General features: G+C 32.0%; 1 protein-coding gene across 2 annotated transcripts; it reads right to left on the minus strand.

Moving 5' to 3' along the window:
- Window positions 1-2500: 2500 nt before the first annotated feature.
- On the minus strand, window positions 2501-18464 carry LOC106070204 (regulation of nuclear pre-mRNA domain-containing protein 1B-like). 2 transcript variants are annotated; one of them, XM_013230057.2, is made up of 9 exons: window positions 18169-18464; window positions 11946-12075; window positions 11676-11788; window positions 10240-10341; window positions 10062-10150; window positions 9796-9922; window positions 6982-7157; window positions 5262-5310; window positions 2501-4902 (listed from the first exon to the last, which is right to left on the minus strand). In XM_013230057.2, the coding sequence occupies exons 1-9, from the start codon at window positions 18317-18319 to the stop codon at window positions 4829-4831; spliced, it is 1011 nt and encodes a 336-aa protein (XP_013085511.1). In that variant the 5' UTR covers window positions 18320-18464; the 3' UTR covers window positions 2501-4828. The 2 variants fall into 2 exon arrangements, with proteins under 2 accessions (XP_013085511.1, XP_013085505.1); XM_013230051.2 differs by lacking the exon at window positions 5262-5310 and having other exon boundaries at window positions 18169-18447.
- Window positions 18465-18517: the final 53 nt, after the last annotated feature.

Consider the following 18517-nt stretch of genomic DNA (forward strand, 5'->3'; position numbering starts at 1 on the left):
TTTTTTCTTTCCTAGTTCTCGTCCACGAGTTGACAGAAGATATCTTTTCCAGCCACCTAGTTTCCAATATCCGGCGTAAGCATCTGTTAACAAGTCCGGAGTTTTAAATTTCCATGTTTGTTTTCGTGACACTCCATGTCTCTGAACCGTAGGCCTACTAAAGGACAAACTTAACGTTTCTGTTATAGATTCGTATCTTGTTTTGTAAAGACAGTGCCTTGGGCGCCAAATTACTTGAAGAATTGAAAAGGCAGCCTAGACCAAGCTTATTAATTCGATTTTATATATCGTCACCAGTTCCACTGGTTTTTTTTACTTCACCTAATTCCCAGATAGGTGAAGTGGTCCGTTCTCTCCTTGTGGTATGCCTACTCTGATTGGGTTCTCCTGTCTGCTATTGACCCTCATAACCTAGGTTTTCTTTTTATTGATTAGAAATACTGTCTTTTTCACTATTTATGAAAGTCTTGTCAGTTTGGTTAGACCATTTTATTGCGTGTGGGCGGGGAGACAGATGTCGTCGGCGAAATCCAGGTTCTCCAGATGTTGTGTTAGTGTTCATTGTATGCCACTTTTGTTATCTAAGACTGTCTTCCTCATGACTCAACAAATCATTAACAAAATATCAAGGGCGAAAGCATACATCCTTGTCTTACTCCTGTTTTTACTTGAAAACGATTGGTCAGCTTACCACTGTGTATACTGGCATGATAAGCCATCTTACAACTGCTTAATGATATTTGTGAACTTTGTTGGAACTCCGTAATGATTCACCAGCCTCCGAATTAGGCTATACTGTCGAAGGCTTTCTCAAACTCCACAAAGGTGTATGTAACTTGATGAGGTAACTCAGCTTCCAGATTAAATGGTCCTTTGTAAACAACGTTAAATGTTTGACATATTTCGGATATTTCAGAGTTAAAGATAATCTACATCCTGCAGGACGACTGGGGATGACAGCGGACTGGGTATGAACTCGGGGACATATCGAAACCTCCGAACGACAGTCCAGCGCGCATATCGCCTGATGTTGTTCCAAAATCTTACACAGCAGCGGATAGAAGCATTTCAGCTGATGATTTGGGGTCTGCTTGAAGTGATTCCATTTTTTGCCGTTTTGATGGCCTAGATTTCTCTTTTAAGACAAAATTAAACATTTTCTTTAAAATTTAATTAGCTTGTAAAACAGGATCCCTTATTAATAGTTTCCACCAGTTTTACATAATACGATTATTCATTCTCTGCAGGGCCGGTCGTAAGTATTGCGGAGCCCTATGCGAAACGGATTGCGCAAGGCCCAGTCTGATGTCAGTATAATGTCAAAATTATTTTTTTTTTATAAGAAAATACATTCGTCTTTTTTAGGAAAGCTGACAATGTCGTTTTTTTTTTTTTTATCGCTTGTGGGATAGGCACCTCAAAGTGACAATTGTCCACTTTTCAGAAGATTTTTATGAGTTTTCAGGAGATTTCCAGGACTTTTTCGTATATTTTGCAACTGCAGGAGATTTCCTTGGAGGTTCTGGAAAATGAGGAGGCCGCGGAAACCCTGTTACCAGGCCTACATATAAGTGATAATGGTTTAATTTGACAATTTACAATTAGAATTAGCGCGGGGCCTATGAAAGTGTGGGGCCCACTGCGGCCGCATAGGTTGCAGTGGCCTAAGACCTTCCCAGATCCTCTGGCACTGCCAGGGTCGAGTTTCGTTAAAGATAAACAAATCCCGAAGGTCTACAGCAGTACCGCCCTCTGACAGGCAAAAAAAAAAATCTTCTTAGGAATGTTAAGGGTCTTGAATGTATTTGTGAGGTCAATAGTCATTATTCCCTCGGTTGATATAGCTATGGGGTATATTATTTTAGATAACATTCATTTAATCTGTTAGACTAGTTCCCATAGTTTCTTTGTTTTTCCATTTCAGTTTGTCTTAATACGGCGATGCCAATAATAGTAACGGTTATTTTTTTTTTATTAATCAATGAACAGCAGATCAGGACGATTAAAATCTACCGTTTTGTGGGTCAGAGTAGCGCCTGTCCTAGTATAGGATTCTTTTAAAAAATCTAATATGTTACAATTTAATGAAACGCTGTATTGACAATTTTAGTTGTCTTCCTTGAATGGATTTCCTACTACAGTAACAACATTGGGAGATGGAAGACTACAACTGATGGGCCTAAGAACTGTTTGTGCATACTCTAGAATAAGGGGATTGCGGGCCCTTCGTTTGTAGAGTGAAAAAACAAAAAGACAGAAATTGAGAGCTAGAAAATTGCGTTGGGGGGTGGGGTGGGCGTTTTATTGAAGTGTTCCGGGTAAAATAAACCTTTATATCTACTATTTCAACCGTAGCTTAGTACGGGATCAGCTAGTAAATATAGATGTGCTTGTGCACACAGTGGTCCAATGAACAGTTTATATTAAACTAGGCCTACTGAAGAAGAACTGCACATCGCTTACATTTTTGCAAGATACGCATCAAAACAGAAGGCAGAAATACAATATATATTTTTTATTTCAACATATCATTTAAAACTTTTCCCGTTGACTGATGAGTTAGCCACGGCATCATAATATGCAGGCCAAACAATAACATAAAATTAAATATAATTAAACAAAAGAACAGTTAATTCCCCCTCTCCCTTTTTTTAAAATTTCACCCCAAAATAAATACAATAGTCCAGCAAACAGAAAAAATAAAAATGTAACCATGAGCCAACACAAACTATTTTCTAAAGTCAAAGTCTCTCAATCAACAGCCATTCCTCATACTTGGCTGCAGCAACAAGATAGAATAGTTGAAAAGAAATACATTGTCTTAAAGAGTGAAGAAATAATCCTTTACAGGGAGATGTGAAAGTAAAGCCTCTTGAAGATATTTACACAAATCTATTGCTATTAGAGTAAGAAAGTCATTGTATGTGAAAAAATGAACCAAACTCATTTTTTTTTTATATCAGTGAAATTAACTATTTTCTATGACTACATTTCAGTTTTCCTACTGACACGATTATTGAGCAAACAATATGGCAAAAAAAAAACAAAAAAAAAACAACAGAAAATGCTACACATATAAATTCAACTAGAAAGACCAATGTCTGATTACTATAAATATGTTTCCTACTAGAACTTTTCTTTCAAAAGACATGTATAAACATAACATTAAATACAGGTAGGTAAGACATTGATTGAATAAAATCATTGACTTGTTTATTCATCAAAGTTTGGTGGTGGCATCCACCTGCTAAAGAGAGATTACATTCTATGCTCAAAATGCTTCCCTTAACCAGTAAGAATTGTTTTCTAAAAGAATGATATTGGCACCTCATTACAGGAACACTTTTTTTGTATTTCTTTTTTCTTCTTCTAGTAGGCAAATTAAAATTAATCAAATTTAACAAAAATTAAAGTTACATTAAGATTGGGACTGAGTGATTGTCATAAAAAAGATTCATATAGAAAACTCATTCACACAGAAATACTTTTACACTAAAGAATATCTGTAGATGCCATTTTATAGCTACAAGAGGCAAATGTTGTGCTGGCTATAAGATCCCATCTCAACTATTCTATCACTCTGCACTCCTATAGAAAAACTATCATGGAACTTAACAAATGTTATGAAGATAATTATGTTCAGATACAATTCACCTTCACCTATCCCTTAGTCTGTTGGACCATTGCTGCAGCACACAAGATTCTCGTCTTTCTCAATTTCTCTCTGTCTTTTGCCTTGCCTTTTTCAATGGCAGGCCCGTCCATTCTTTTATGTTGTCTTCTCAGCGCTTTCTCTGCCTCTTCTTTTTTGTGGTACTGCTCCGAGATACAGTTATTAAAGTTAATAGAGAACATTGAAGTCATCCACTTCCTGTGGTCAATGAATTTGAGGGCATTGAGTGATCAGTAATATCAATAATACTTTTTCTGGCAAGCATTTTTTTTTTCAGAGCTCCGTAAATTAATGAACTTTTCACAAGGCCAAGACATTCATGTCACTATAAGCAATGACTTCACATGGTCACAAACTTGAAATGTTCAGATTAACAATCAAATACTTTAACAAGTATAAGTAGCATAAATGAACTTGTCTCCTGAGACTTAGTAGTCAACAGGGAAAAGGAGAGTTAGGAATTGACTGTAGTCTAAGAGTTAATGAAGGACTGCTTTCACTTAATCCAACAAATGTATTTTTATTATAAACAAACAAAACAAATATTTTGAAACAAATAAATTGTGTTCAGTTGACAATTAAACAAAGGTCAAATTTAGGAGGTTACTATTTTAGTATGGCCAGTAATCACCAATGGCATACCAGGGTAATATGTAGCTTGTACAGTCCCCAGCATTTTGTACATCCTCCAAGCCAATGCTAATAAATTAATTCGAGCTGAAAAATTCAGAGACTTGAGAGGAGTTCTCAAGTTCACTACTACTCCCCAGTCCAAATAGATTAACTACAAGGCCACTACATTAGCATTAAAACTTAGAGTTGCATACAATAAAATGATGAAAATAACTTTTGGTTAAGTTTCACAAAACATAATAAAAAATAGCTCTGTTAACATAACAAGCATAAAAATTTTATTTCCTCCTATTGTTTCAATAACTAGACATTCAAGTCAGAAAGTAATAAAACAAATACAAGTGATAATCTCTACAACAGAATGTTCTTGTAGAAAACAAACCAAATCACCACTAAAATAACAAACTCTGAAATCTTCAAGAAACAAATTCAACGGGGACTCATAAATTTTGAAGTGAAAAGAGGTCTCCAGCAGATGGTAAAGGTGCAAGACCACCAGTTACATCAGGTAACAGCGTCAGATCAGGGAGGTTCTGGATGTGGGATACCAACTCTTGTCTGACACTTGTGACCTTGTGAAGTTTGTCTTTGAACTCCTAGAATTAAAAAAATCACCAAAATGGTTCAACAAAAAGTCCTATGGTAACTGACAATGCATTATAATTCACCCTTTTATCAACAAAGAAAAATTCAAGTTAGTTTTCTATTAATTTCTATTTGTAACTAAATTAAAACAAAAAGACTGAATAGCAACAGTCTTAAATTAAAATATGCAGACTAGACTTGCCATGACCCAAAAGCTGGTAAAAGGCCTGCCAATGTTGAATGTCAAGGACATTTTAGTAATAGAGAGGAACCGTTGCACAAAAAAATATTTTTTCCCCCTACATGTTACTAATGGTTATGTTGCAAGTCTAAACTGCACATTGCATTTTTTAATTCAGCCATTCTCAACCTTTTTTGGACTGGGACCCCCTTTTGCGCTGTGCTTTAGTGCGATGGCCCTAAATGGGGAAAATAAAGGAAACTGCCATAAGGTTAGAATAAAATAAGTGACTATTATAAAACAAACCATGTTAATAGAAGGGAATATGAAATCAATTCATGAATAGAGGATAAGGTCAAAACAACTTTGCATGCCAAGAATAAATGAAGAAATATGATTGAAATGTTTCCAGTTAGGGTTAGATGATAATGTGGGTCATTTTTAATAGATGGTCATAGCTATTGTGACTCAAAGCTAACTATAAAAGCATAAACCATTCCATACTGCACAAAATAAAACTGAAGCATGATTCACCCTCATTGAATAAAAAAAAAGGCTTAGAATGGAGTCTACAATCCTGTATTAATATAGCACTAACAAATGGACTGACTCAAGTGCAAAAAAAAAGTTTTCTATAATTAAAACAAGATACACTTTGTGACATCCTTCAAATCAAAGGCTGAGAGTTTTTTTTAGAATAATCCAAAGTCTACGAAACACTCATGGGCACCAGATAATGGAAGTGGACATTTAAAACATTTGGATCTGTCTCCCACATGGCACTTACATGAACCCATAAAAATAGGAACATTTTTACATTTTCTGCCTCTCTGAGCAATAGGTTTTAAAGGTAAACATTTATTTCACTCTTAATCATACTAACTAATAATTCTTATTGTTCTTTTTTTTTTTTTCTTAAATTTATTTTGTGAAATCTATCTCTAGAAAAAAAAAGTCAAGAAAATGTTTCTTGTTAACAGCTTAAAGGCTTTTATACTTTTCCAGGACCTTACTTTAAAAATGTGAATGGCTTCTATCATTTATCAAACAATTTAATGAGAATGGCTGATATGTCCCAGAGTAAATGCATAGATAATGAATGAAACAATATTATTACTTTGAAGTTGTATAAAAATCAAATAACTAAAAAATGATCATGTGCTATAGACATACAATATTTCTTAACAAACAAAACCTATGTGCAAAATATAAATCCTGCAGGCTCAAACCAGTGGTAGCTAAACTTTGTCATTGAAACTTTGTAGTTTTAAATTAAATTTTACTATGCAGTATATTCAACATAAAGCTAATTCAGAAACAAAGGGAGATGAATCTACATTCAAATGTAACCAGATCCAGCTTTATAGGAGCACATTATCTATGTAACCATAACTATATATAGCTTTTTGTGATCTATGTAACTGTAACTATATGGAGCTTATTGTAGCTACTTCTGCCATTACACGACAAAGCTTTAAATATATACAAATTTAATATCAAGTAAAAAATGTAATTAAAAAAAAAATTTCTGTAAAAAAAAACAACTAACCCTTTTTTAAAAACCAATAGATTGAATGATTGAGAGCTTTTAAAATGCAACCACAGTACTTTTAAAAAAATGTACATATGTAAATAAATATATGCCGAGATGTTAGGAATTTGTTAAATGAAAAATGATGGAGATTAAAGGTCTTTTCACATTCTTTGTGTTTTAAATCCTGTGAAGTTCATGTCTAAATATTTGTCTTGAAAATCTACTCTTATTAAAAGCTTAAAAATTATATTTCTTTACAATAAGAGTTAACAAAATTATGGGGGAAAACAAATCAACAAATTGCTACATTAATACACATTTGAATGCCTGAAAATAAACATATAATTTCTATTAGCAACAAGACATGACTTATACCTGCAGACTTTTCTCTTTTTCTTTCACCTGTTGTTGCTGGGATAAAATAAAAGACCGAAGCATTCTTGCAACTTTCTTCCTCTCTTCAAGCTCAGCAACTAAACGTCGGTTATACTCATTGAGGAGCAGTGCTGCTTCGTCCACTTTTTCAGATAGTCGATCAGCTGATTCTCTGTCTGAAATCAGGTTATATGGCAGCCCTTAATTAATGAAATGTTACAATAATTTAACAACAGAATTTTCTCAGTTATTTAATGCAAGCTCTCTAGATGTTCATCAAACATTATTTTTACAAAGTTTATATCAACTCACTCTGTCTGCTTGTATGGTAAGAAGCTAGTAGACAGTATTTCTCCCACATCCAAACTCAATCTGTCTGTTTGTATGGTAAAAAGTTTGTATACGTTATTTCTCCCACACCCAATCTCGGATTAAGCAGAAATTTTGCACAATTAGTTCTTTTACCTGACAACACTATAAAAATAAATTAAGCTATTAGTTAATTAATTAACTATAGATAATTACTTATTTTGTTTGGTATCTTGAACAAGGAAAAGAAATCGTACTTCACAGATATGGTGGTATATATTAAATGAATTAGTCCCCTTGAGGAATCTTGAGCCCTGAGTGTACATTTTTTTTATGCATTTAAAAAAAAACAATCATTCACCAAGATCCCCCCCTTCTTCCCTGCCACTTTCCCAACTAGTCCAGACAAGTGACAGGATCATAGTGCATTGAGTATTTTTTAAAAATGTTTTTCTTGTTAGTATAGTCTAGTTAACCATTCTGGCAGAAATGAAGCCTAAAAAGAAAAAAATTCATGTCACCTTACATAGGCAATATAAAATTATACTGAGGAAACTTTCAAATCAACCTTCAAGCTGGTTATTTATCTTTTTTTTTCCCGCAAATCTACTTAAATTTCACAGCTTGTCTCCACTCCTATAAATGTCTAACTAAATATTTAAAAGTATGTTATGATAAAATGATAGTCACTGAAACATGTAATTTGCCAGACAAGCAGAAAAAACAAGAATGCAATCCATTCTTATAAAAAATAACTAACTTGTATTTTAGTTTCATTTCAACGTACTTTGGAACTAAAAATAACATTGCTATGTAGGCATAATTTGAGAAAATTATGGGCATTTTTATGAATTTAAACTTCATACTTGCATTAAAAAAAAACTATATTCCCTACTTGTATCAGTGAAATGTCATTGCTTACAAACAGAAATATATTGAGCTCCTTGAAATATATTTTACAAATTAATTTTGTCAGAAGCCAAGGTAGTCAGGCAGGGTGTGCAAGTGTCCAGGCTGGGAACATTATTAATAATTGAAAATTCACTCATACGTATTGAATGAACAATGTATGATATTATTTATGTGTTCTAGTAAAGACTAGTACAGCTAGAAATAGGTCAGATAATTCTTACAATGTCACAATGCATTCTCTAGAAATATCAAGGAGAGCTGTGAGTCAAAGAAGAATTGATAAAGAAAGCTAAATCGAGGTCCTCTTCATTCATAGTGTTGAGATATGTTTATTCAGATGACTAGTGTGGCTTAAAATGACTTTAAATTTTTTGATTTAAAGATACTATTCTAGTTGGATATTTAAAATTATAGTGGACCCTTGATAGTCCTTTTAATCGGACACACTCGTAGTCCGAAGTTGCGCCTACTCTGCTCTTTCATTGATTACTATTAGACAGTTTATCTGCTGTAGGTTTAGGTATTTTTGCTACATGATGGAAAGCAAGGTAGGCAAAAGTAAGTATAAAATATTGTCTGCCTGAAAAATAACCCCTAGTAATACTCTCAGTGCCATTTCTTTGGTTTATGTTTATGACATACAAAAAAGGAGAAAATAGAACATTTTGTGAAATCCAAGACTAAGAGATTAAGATTAAGAGAAAAACCCTTAAATCAAGAGTATGTCCTCAAGCTTAGGAAGTTTTTTTGCATTTTTTAGATCCATATATTTTTTTTCTTCCTTCTCTTGTTTATTTTATACCACTGTAAATCTAAGAGAATATCTTAGGACTAGGCATTATAAATTTAATTTTCTTGACATATATGGCTTTATTCTTTGATCTACAATTAATCTATGGTAATCTGACGTTTTCGACAATCCAACACCAGTCCCATAACCGTCAGATTATCAAGGAACAACTGTAATGAGTTTGAAATTTTAGGTTTAAGATTGTTTTGTGTGTGTTTTATTTCATAGAGTTTCAATGTGTTTATATGAGGACAAAGATTCCAGTGCTAATGATTTAATACAAATTTTTAACTAAATGCCAACTAGAAGTTATGCTTGACACAGATACAAAAGCTATTTATAGTCCTCTAAAAAAAATAACCTACTTTAAAAAATATGTATGCATATTTTATGTACATATATGTTGAACATTTTAAAACAAGATAGATTATGCACAGCCAAATCTCCTATACAAGTTTGTGTGTAATACAACTGATTTGTTATTAAGAATGTAGATGCTATTTTGTTTTTCAAAATTTGTAGTGCTTGGCTTCTGAACTGAGGGGTCCGGGTTTGAATCCTGGGATTGTTAATTTACCACCTAGTTCTAATGCGTACCTGGGGAAAAGTAAAGGTGGTTGGTCGATGTACATCCTTGTTAACCGTTGCCCTATAGATTATAAGGACTGAAAGGAGAATTTTACTATATCACATTTACTACGAAAAGATTAAAAAATTTTTCCCTTTAAGAAGCTCACTGGTTTAAAAAGGACTTAGTATAGATTTGATGTACAAATAAATTTTAAATATGTTTTAGCATGTACCTTGAATTTTGTCAAGATGACTTATATCTGATACTTCTGGTGGCAGCGCTGCTATTCTTTCTCTGACTGAAGCATCACATGAAGCTGAATTTTCTAAATCAGATAATCTTTGCACAAGATCTTCAGCCTAAAAGTAAAAATATAAAAACCAATCACACACATTTTTCTCTGATGAAATGGAATGTCTGGAAGGCTGTCAATGAAAACTGTTTGAAAATGTTTTTTTTTTCACTTAACAAAACTAAAGCCTAGCTTATTAAACTTACGTCTACATTTTGTGGTAACTGTACACCCATGGCTTCAACTTCCTGACGTAAAGAATACTCAGGCTCATTTTTTTTAAGTTTCTTAGGTTCTAGAAAAACAAAAGAACATGTTTTATTAATCATTATAAAACTTTAAAACTTTGAAGAAGGTGGAAACATTTCTGACAACAGTACTTACCTAGCTTGGTTGCTACTTCTGGTTGTTTAGTCGGCTTCACAGTGGACTTGGAAATTGGCTGTATAACTGAAGTCGCTGATGTTGAAGTTAGCAGAGGTGCACCTAAAATTGATTTTTCAACACAGTTTACAAAACAAATAGTTACACTTGCATTGAAAAGAATACTCTCAATGATAATGCACTTAAGTAAGATATTTGAATTTTTTTTCTAAAAAATTTGAGAGATTTACAATTGACCTATGGCATTCTCTTAAAAAATTAAGACTTTTATGTTACTAAGAATAGTTAAAACTGTACTAAGTCCCATTCTAATTCTGTAACTCGCTCTTGGCTCAATGGCCTAATACAGTGAATTAGAAATTCATTTTCATTTTAGTGTCTTTCTGATATTTTATAATATTGATTTTTTTGTTTTTTTCATTTTTTAGGTTATAATTTATTGTTTTATCTGTTGGTGTTACTTTACTTTTTAAATCTTCTGCTTAGGTGAGTATCTAAAATTAGTAATTTACAACTGATGTTACTCTTTTTAATTGCAATTATAATTTGCAATAAAGATTTTTAAAATTTAAAAACTCAATTTATAAATCTCCAACAGATAATGAGACTGGAATGCTTAAGTAGGAAGCGACTCCTACCAAACCTGGAAAGGCACACGTGGAAGATAAAGTAACCAAGGTCTGTAGAATTTGCAAAATACAACAATTTCCTGCTGGCTAACACATTAGAATGCCACAAAGAGTTGCAAATAACCACATCGCACAGTCCCAACTGAGAACACCACAACCAGATTGACTATATCATGGTGCAGCAGCGCTTTGAGGCAAACATCCATACGGTCAAAACAAGAAGTTTTCCTGGAGCTGACATTGGAAACTACCAAGAGCTTGGGATAGGTGAAGGTGTTATTAGATTTGTAAAAACTCTTTGATCAACCCTATTATCTTATTTTATTTTCATTAGTCTCACATGGTGAAACTGCAAGTGAAGGATAGGGCCATTAACAATGTGTTTACAGTGGAAGTTTTTTTTTTAGCTAGTACTACTAGGATGTCATCAAATCCTTAAATTTCTAAGTTCTTACTAGAACAGTTCACACCTACTAAAAATAGCTCAAATTTCTGAATGAACTACCTGGAGACCAGTGAAAATGTTCTGAAACATGTACGTTAGTAAAAGTAAAATGGGAGACCAGAAGAGTTTTGGCATAAATGTACCTTATTGTTATGTTAATAGATTTTATTCTATAATATTAAATACATTATTTGGAGAAACATCACTGTTTGTTCATACCACATATTGGGTTTCAACTCAGTTCAAGCTATACTTTCATCACATGAAAGCTCTTTTTTTTTAATTTTAGGTTAAATTTTTATAGGAACATGCTGAACTCTGTGATAAACATTTTTTTTTTTATAGATACAAAATGAACTCACCCATGCCAACACATTGCTTTAATTTTTTAATGAAAGACTTATCATAAACACCACGCTCTTTCCAGATGGTTATGACACGAATAAGAGATGCTTTCATTTTATCATCAGCCTCTCTGGAAAAAAAGTAACAAAAACAAAAGTATTAGTTAATTGTAATGGGTTCAAAAAAAATTTTTTGCACGAAAAACAATGACCTTACCCACAGTCGCTAACTGACACGGATAAAATGCTAAATGTGTAAATCAAATTCAGCAGTTAGTTTCAACTTACTTGGATGCCTGCGTAAATGCATCTGGCAATATGTGAGCGAAGTCTTTGCTGAATTCTGGACCCTTCCTTTTGCTGTTTTGAATCACATCATTAGCCAAGTAGACAAATGTTAAACGTTTACTGGGTTTGGCTTTTGAAATGAAGATTTAAAAAAGATTAACAGTAATTTTAATAAAAAAACATTTAGCAATAAACAGATGACATATGATCCAAATTAGTAAAGTAAACTCAGTCTAAAAATATTTAACCTATTTATTATTAAAAAAATTAATGTATTGGCACGTTGTTTAAGTCTAGAAAAAAAATTTAATGCAATATTAAATACAATATTAAAAAAAAAAGATATTAAATTAAAAAAGGAAATTTTTCATAGTTGTAATTCATAATTAAACAATGGGGATAACATAAACATGATGTCTTGATCGTACTGGGTTGGCTCTCAAAACCATTGGAGTTGACGGCAGGTGTATAAGGCATTTCACTTTTAAGCTTATCCTAACACAAGTTTATATAATATATGAATATATTAAGAATAAAATTTTACCAACAACAAAGAAAAGCATTAATCAATTAACAAAATTTTTAAAAATCACTTGGACTAAAAAAAACAAACAAAAAAAACCACTGACATTAAAATTTATTCGTTTGGATGCCAGTGTGATAAAAAAAACAACAACATTATTCATCAAAACATATTGAAAATTTAACAAAATGATTGGTGGCGTGATGAGTAATCTTGCCATGATAAATATTTTATTGTAAGATATAGACACCTGCAGCAACAAGAACTTATTGTTCACATTTTTAGCTGCCCCAAAAGTGGAATAGCCTCTTATAGTTTTGTGTGGTCTGTCTGTCCGCCCTGTTTAGATCTCATAAACTAGAAAAGATAGTGAAAATCCGATATCATGATATTTTAGATCTTTCAAAGTTCTGATGCAAGGGTTACTTTTTTCTTTTCTGAAATCGAAAAATTAAATTTTTTAAATCAACAATGCAAGCAGTTTTTTCCCATAAAAATACACCATTTTTACAACTAATCACTATTAATAGTAAAAAAAAAAAACAACAGTGGAGACTAGCAAATTACACTTCAGGGGCTGATTTTGAGTTTCCACACCAACTGTCTTCGTAACCTTGCTTTTAATACAACTTTGTTCAAGTTAGTAGAATTTGCAGAATTCAGATACTATAATGTATTCTGACTCTTTATCAGTTGACCTCCATCACTACATTTAGATACTAAAATCTAATTTTAACAGTAGGTGATGTCAATAAATAGGCAGTTCTCTAAGTCACAATCACACAAGAGTAACTTGTCAGTTCATGTTTAATTTTACCTTATTTCTGCTAATACATTTTTAGCGGCCCCCGAAAGGGGAAAAGACGCTATTAGTTTTGTGCGAAATGTCTGTCCGTCTGTCCCGTTTAGATCTCGTAAACTAGAAAAGATATTGAAAATCTGACATCACAATATTTTAGACCATTCAAAGTTCTGATGCAACGGCTACTTTTTTTTTCTGAAAGCGAAAAATCTAATTTTTAAAATCAGTTATGCAAGCAGTATTTTAAAGAGAAAAAGCTAATTAGTATGCAGTATAAGTTAAACCTAATTTAAAACGAATAGTAATCTTGTAAACTTAATTTTCCTGAACACTTATTTTATAGCGAACATATTTTTTTTTTTTTGTGGATTCGAATAAGAGATTGAACATTTTCAAAACAATTAGATCAATTATGATTTGATTTTGATTTGAGGCACATCGGCACAATTTAGGCCATGTCGTGCCTGCAGTCCCTCAAGGACCACTCTCTCTCTAAACAACAAGGGCCAGATTCTATACAGTCATATAATTAAAATCAGGGTCTATTCACAGTTAAAATTAGATCAATTATAAGACATCAGTTAGATCAGGGGAGGTGCGGTGGCTGAGCGGTAAAGCGCTTGGCTTCCGAACCGGAGGTCCCGGGTTTGAATCCTGGTGAAGACGGGGATTTTCAACTTTGGAATCTTTGGGCGCCTCTGAGTCCACTCAGCTCTAATGGGTACCTGACATTAGTTGGGGAAAAATAAAGGCGGTTGGTCATTGTGCTGGCTACATGACACCCTCGTTAACCGTAAGCCACAAGGTCTGAAAGGGGAACTAGTTAGGCCAGGTTCACATCTAACTTTACATCACTTTCACCTATCCTTTGATCTGCGGGAAAGTTGGGGCACTACACAAGATCTGTTAACCTTCTTTCTCCATTCTTATCTCTCATTTGTCTTTGATGTAATTTCATTCGGATGTTCTTTCTGAAAATATTGAAGCCTGCCTGGGTGGACCACTTCGGGGGCCGATTTTGAGTTTGTGTTTCCACACAAACTGTCTTTTGTAACCTTGTTATTTCTGAGTTTTGTATGAACCCTAAGCAATGCACTGTATAAGATTCATTTCTTTTACATTTTACTTTTCTCATTGTTTCATTTCACAATGAGAAAGTCATGACATTGATGGGTTCAAAGTTTATAGGCATGACATTTTTTAGTTTAGCCTTCCCTAGAAGAACATAAGTAGCCTTCAGCTAAGCACTTTTTTTAAGCCTTCTTAAGTTTGTGATATTGGGCATACTATATGAAGCATCTTGGCAATAACATTAGTTTTATATTCAATGTGTTTGCTGCATTCTGTGTCAGATGAAAATATATAATTTATTATGAGGAATTTACTTTTACTTGTTTATTTGCTTTTGTGATTTATAACTTGTATCTTCTCTATGATGGTAAAAGAAATTGTGTCTTTTTGAAAGTATTTTTTTATTGTTTAACTAAGAATGTTTTTCTCAAATAGGAGCCCAAGTGGGGTTTGTTTCCAATTACCTAAAAGGCAGCATTTATGATTTTTAATCATCAGATTGCCAAACCAGATAAAGACTGACAAAATTAAATGAGGACATTATATTTAGTACCGGTAGTCTTAATTTTTGTTGTATTTTTGTAAAATAATCTGTATTTGCAGGGATATAAAATGTATCATCAAAGGCAGTACCAAGGTGCTTAAAAATGTGTCCTATTTCAATTAATTCCCCAGCTACTAAGACAGTGCAATTTTCCTTAGAAAAGACAAATTATAACAACCATATGCCATAAAATAATAAACTTACCTCATAAATAATACAAAGTAATTATAACAATGCATTATCTTTGAGTTCCAAGTTAAGATAGAAAATAGTCAATCTTTAGCTGCATGACAAAACAGCATAAATGTTGATTTTTTTGGTCAGCTACAGTTTAATTTTAACCTATGAGTACAAATACATGCCAGCATATCTATTTTTATAGTTGAATTTTTTTTTAGATGTAGATATAGGTTAAACAGTTAAAACCTTACTCGATAACTGAAATATGAAAAGTTAAATGGGAAATTTAAAACCAACAAGAAAAACAAAAAAACTTTAAAAGTTTACATGATCATTTATATTTTTTTAAATGTACAAAAAAAAAGTTCACTCAGGGTTCAAGAATCCTAAAGGGGACTAATTCAACACCACATCTGTCAAGTATGATTTCTTTCCCATTGTTCAAGATACGAAACAAAAATAATTAATTACCAATAGTTAATTCACCCATTAACTCCTTCTGCAGTTGGAAACGTTTTCAAACAAACAGGACCATAGCCCCAGTGTATAAGCCCCCAAGTTGGAAAATGAGAATTTGTTAAGCTTTTTTATATTCTAATGGTATTAAAGGTATATATTTTTTTTAAACTAGACATACCGTTCTATTTTTTAAAGTTGTTTGTTTGTTTACATGTATTAGATCTTAAATTTCATTATTTTTTCAAAATAAATATTTTTTAGGATTTTTTTAAATTCGGGGTTATCCCTCTTTGTTTAGGGCCTGAAAGAGTTTTTCTTAACTGGAAATAGGATTTATTGGGTTAACTAATTGGTTAATTTTTTAAATTGATTCTTGTATTGTCAGGTAAATGAAATAATTGTGTGACTTTTCAGCTTAATCCGAGGTGGGTGTGAGAGAAATGTTGTGTATAAACTTTTTTATCATTGAGACTGACAAACAGAGCGAGTTGATATAAGCTTTGTAAAAATGGCTGTAAATACTTTAATTTTAGCATCTGTTACATCTAATTGGCATGACCCGCTTTGTAATGCTACCCCTCCAAAATGCATTTTTCTAAATTGATTACCAATATTACTTATTTCTTCCCCCAACACACTATGCCTTATAAATAGTCCTACATTTATGAGTGTTCTTTAACTTTTAAGCTTTGTATAAAAATATTTCAAACACCATCAATTTTTTAATCAAGTGTTACAAATCATCTAGGGATTGAGGTTATAAATTCTGTTTCAACTTTTATGTAGATCGAATTAAATTGTGTAAGAGAGTAAGTATACTACTTTCTTTTTTTTGTGTACTTTTTCTTGAAATGTAATAGCTATTAAAGATTTGATGAAAATGTTTTAATAATTTAAAAAAACAACAATGAAACTACATTGTATGCAAATTTTATACACAGCTGACTGCTAATTGTTGTTATCATAGAAAAAAAATGTCCAGAGATAGATTGTTAAGACCCCCAACAGACAACACCTTCAGACAAGAATTTCACCATTAAAAATCATTATAAATATCCATAGAAATGGAAAGCCACAAATTAAAAGTATTCATTTTTATTGTCCAAAAGCTGAAGATATCCCTGATATTTTCATTATTTTTGTTACCTTCTAACTCAAGTTTCAAAATAAAACAAAAATGAACCATACTAATTCCTGCAATTCTGTTTAAAATTGTATTCATATATCTATAAAGTTAAGAAGTTACAGCCTTTTAATCTTGTAAAAGTACTACTTTTTTCTGTAGTTTTTCTGAGTTGGTTCTGAACGTAAAAAATAAAATTCCTTTAAACTCTTATATCTATGGTTTAAAAATAAAATAAGTATCAACAGATGATCAGGCATTTCTGTTGAAAATTTTATTTAATTATCTCTTGTGGTTCAAAAGTTATTAAGGGGTTACTGGATCCGATTTTGGGTAAAAAAATCGATTTTTCAATTTTGGTGTAATCAAATAGGTGGACATGTATTTTATAAACTGGCACCAAAAATTTTCTAAAAAATAGCATTTTTTATTTCTTCTTCTTCTTCATCATTCTCATTGTTATGTTGGAGTGTTCATATGACTAGACCAATACATGAGATGAACTGCGCAGTGGTTTCCAAATCAGGGAGCTCTCCATATAGTTTTCTTTCTATTGGGGTGATTTGGGGCCAATGTCTTATACGGGCCTCTTGGTAGAGAGAGCAGTTTTGGAGGACGTGGTCGGCATACGAGTTGTCATATGATATAATATAACAATAGTTATTAAATTAAAGCAAAAAAAAAAAAAATAAATTTCGCACTCCAGTAACCCCTTAAGTCTTTCAAGTGTGAAAAAGTACTTGTATGAAAATTCACTAATCATGACTAAATTCGCAGAGTTAAAAAGTTATAAAAGCATTTTGATTGTAAAATTTCTTGTTTCTGTCACAAATTTTTTTTTTATAGATCTATAAATTAAATTTATATTATAATTATAATATTAAGCAAATTTTTCAACACTAAACTTGTCATAACTTCTGTTCTAGTTAGTTAACTTAGAAACATAAATGAGGTATCAAAATACTTTGTTCAAAAAGCTCTATAGATCTAACTATGTTAATGTTAGTTTCATTACAATACATTGTACTTTAATTTTTATCAAAGTAACCTACCTTTAGAGTTTATCTAGACTTTATTTAACTTTAACTAGCATGATCATAAAATCATATGACTATGACATAGTATAGTCAGACATAATCATATCTATAATAATCTATATTGATATAGATTTATAGATCTATGATATTGATATGATCTATCTATCATTATTATTTAATTTATCATTAGATCTATATTTATATTAATTGATGATTTAGACTATTTATAATTTAATAATTTACTATTTAGAAATTTAGAGTCTACTCAGTCTACTAGTCTAAGAGTAGTAATAGACTAATATATTATAGGAGTAAGACTATCACGTCTATGACTAAGTCAGTCTAACTATTATAAACTACTAACTAGACTTCTAAGACTAAGCCTAAGCCTAAGCCTAAGGCTTAAGTTAAGTTTAAGTAGTCGATTTTAAATTTTAGATCCAGATCTATATTACTATATAGACACTAGATCATGAAGTCTTACCTTTTTCCAGTTCTCTGTACCATATTTGAACTATTGTTCTTGAGTGTTTTTTATGGTGAATAAGCCACAATGAAAGTGTTTGAATACTCTGCTGTGTATTGTTTAATTCGGTAAATTTTTTTACTAAGTTGGACTCTGTAAACGAAGACATTTCGGTTTTCTTCTGATATATCTAGATCTAGTCCAGTCGTTACGGTGATACTATTAATCAAACTCTCAATTATTACTTAACCTTAACTCCATTCACTGATTTTAACTTGCAATTGTTATAGCTATGTTCCTCTAAAGCAAAAAAAATATAAAAGAAAATGTCAAGATCAATGTTTTTAAAGTAGGATTCAACTCTTAA

This window comes from Biomphalaria glabrata, chromosome 7, assembly GCF_947242115.1.
Source record: "Biomphalaria glabrata chromosome 7, xgBioGlab47.1, whole genome shotgun sequence".
In the NCBI taxonomy this organism is placed as follows: Eukaryota; Metazoa; Mollusca; class Gastropoda; family Planorbidae; genus Biomphalaria; species Biomphalaria glabrata.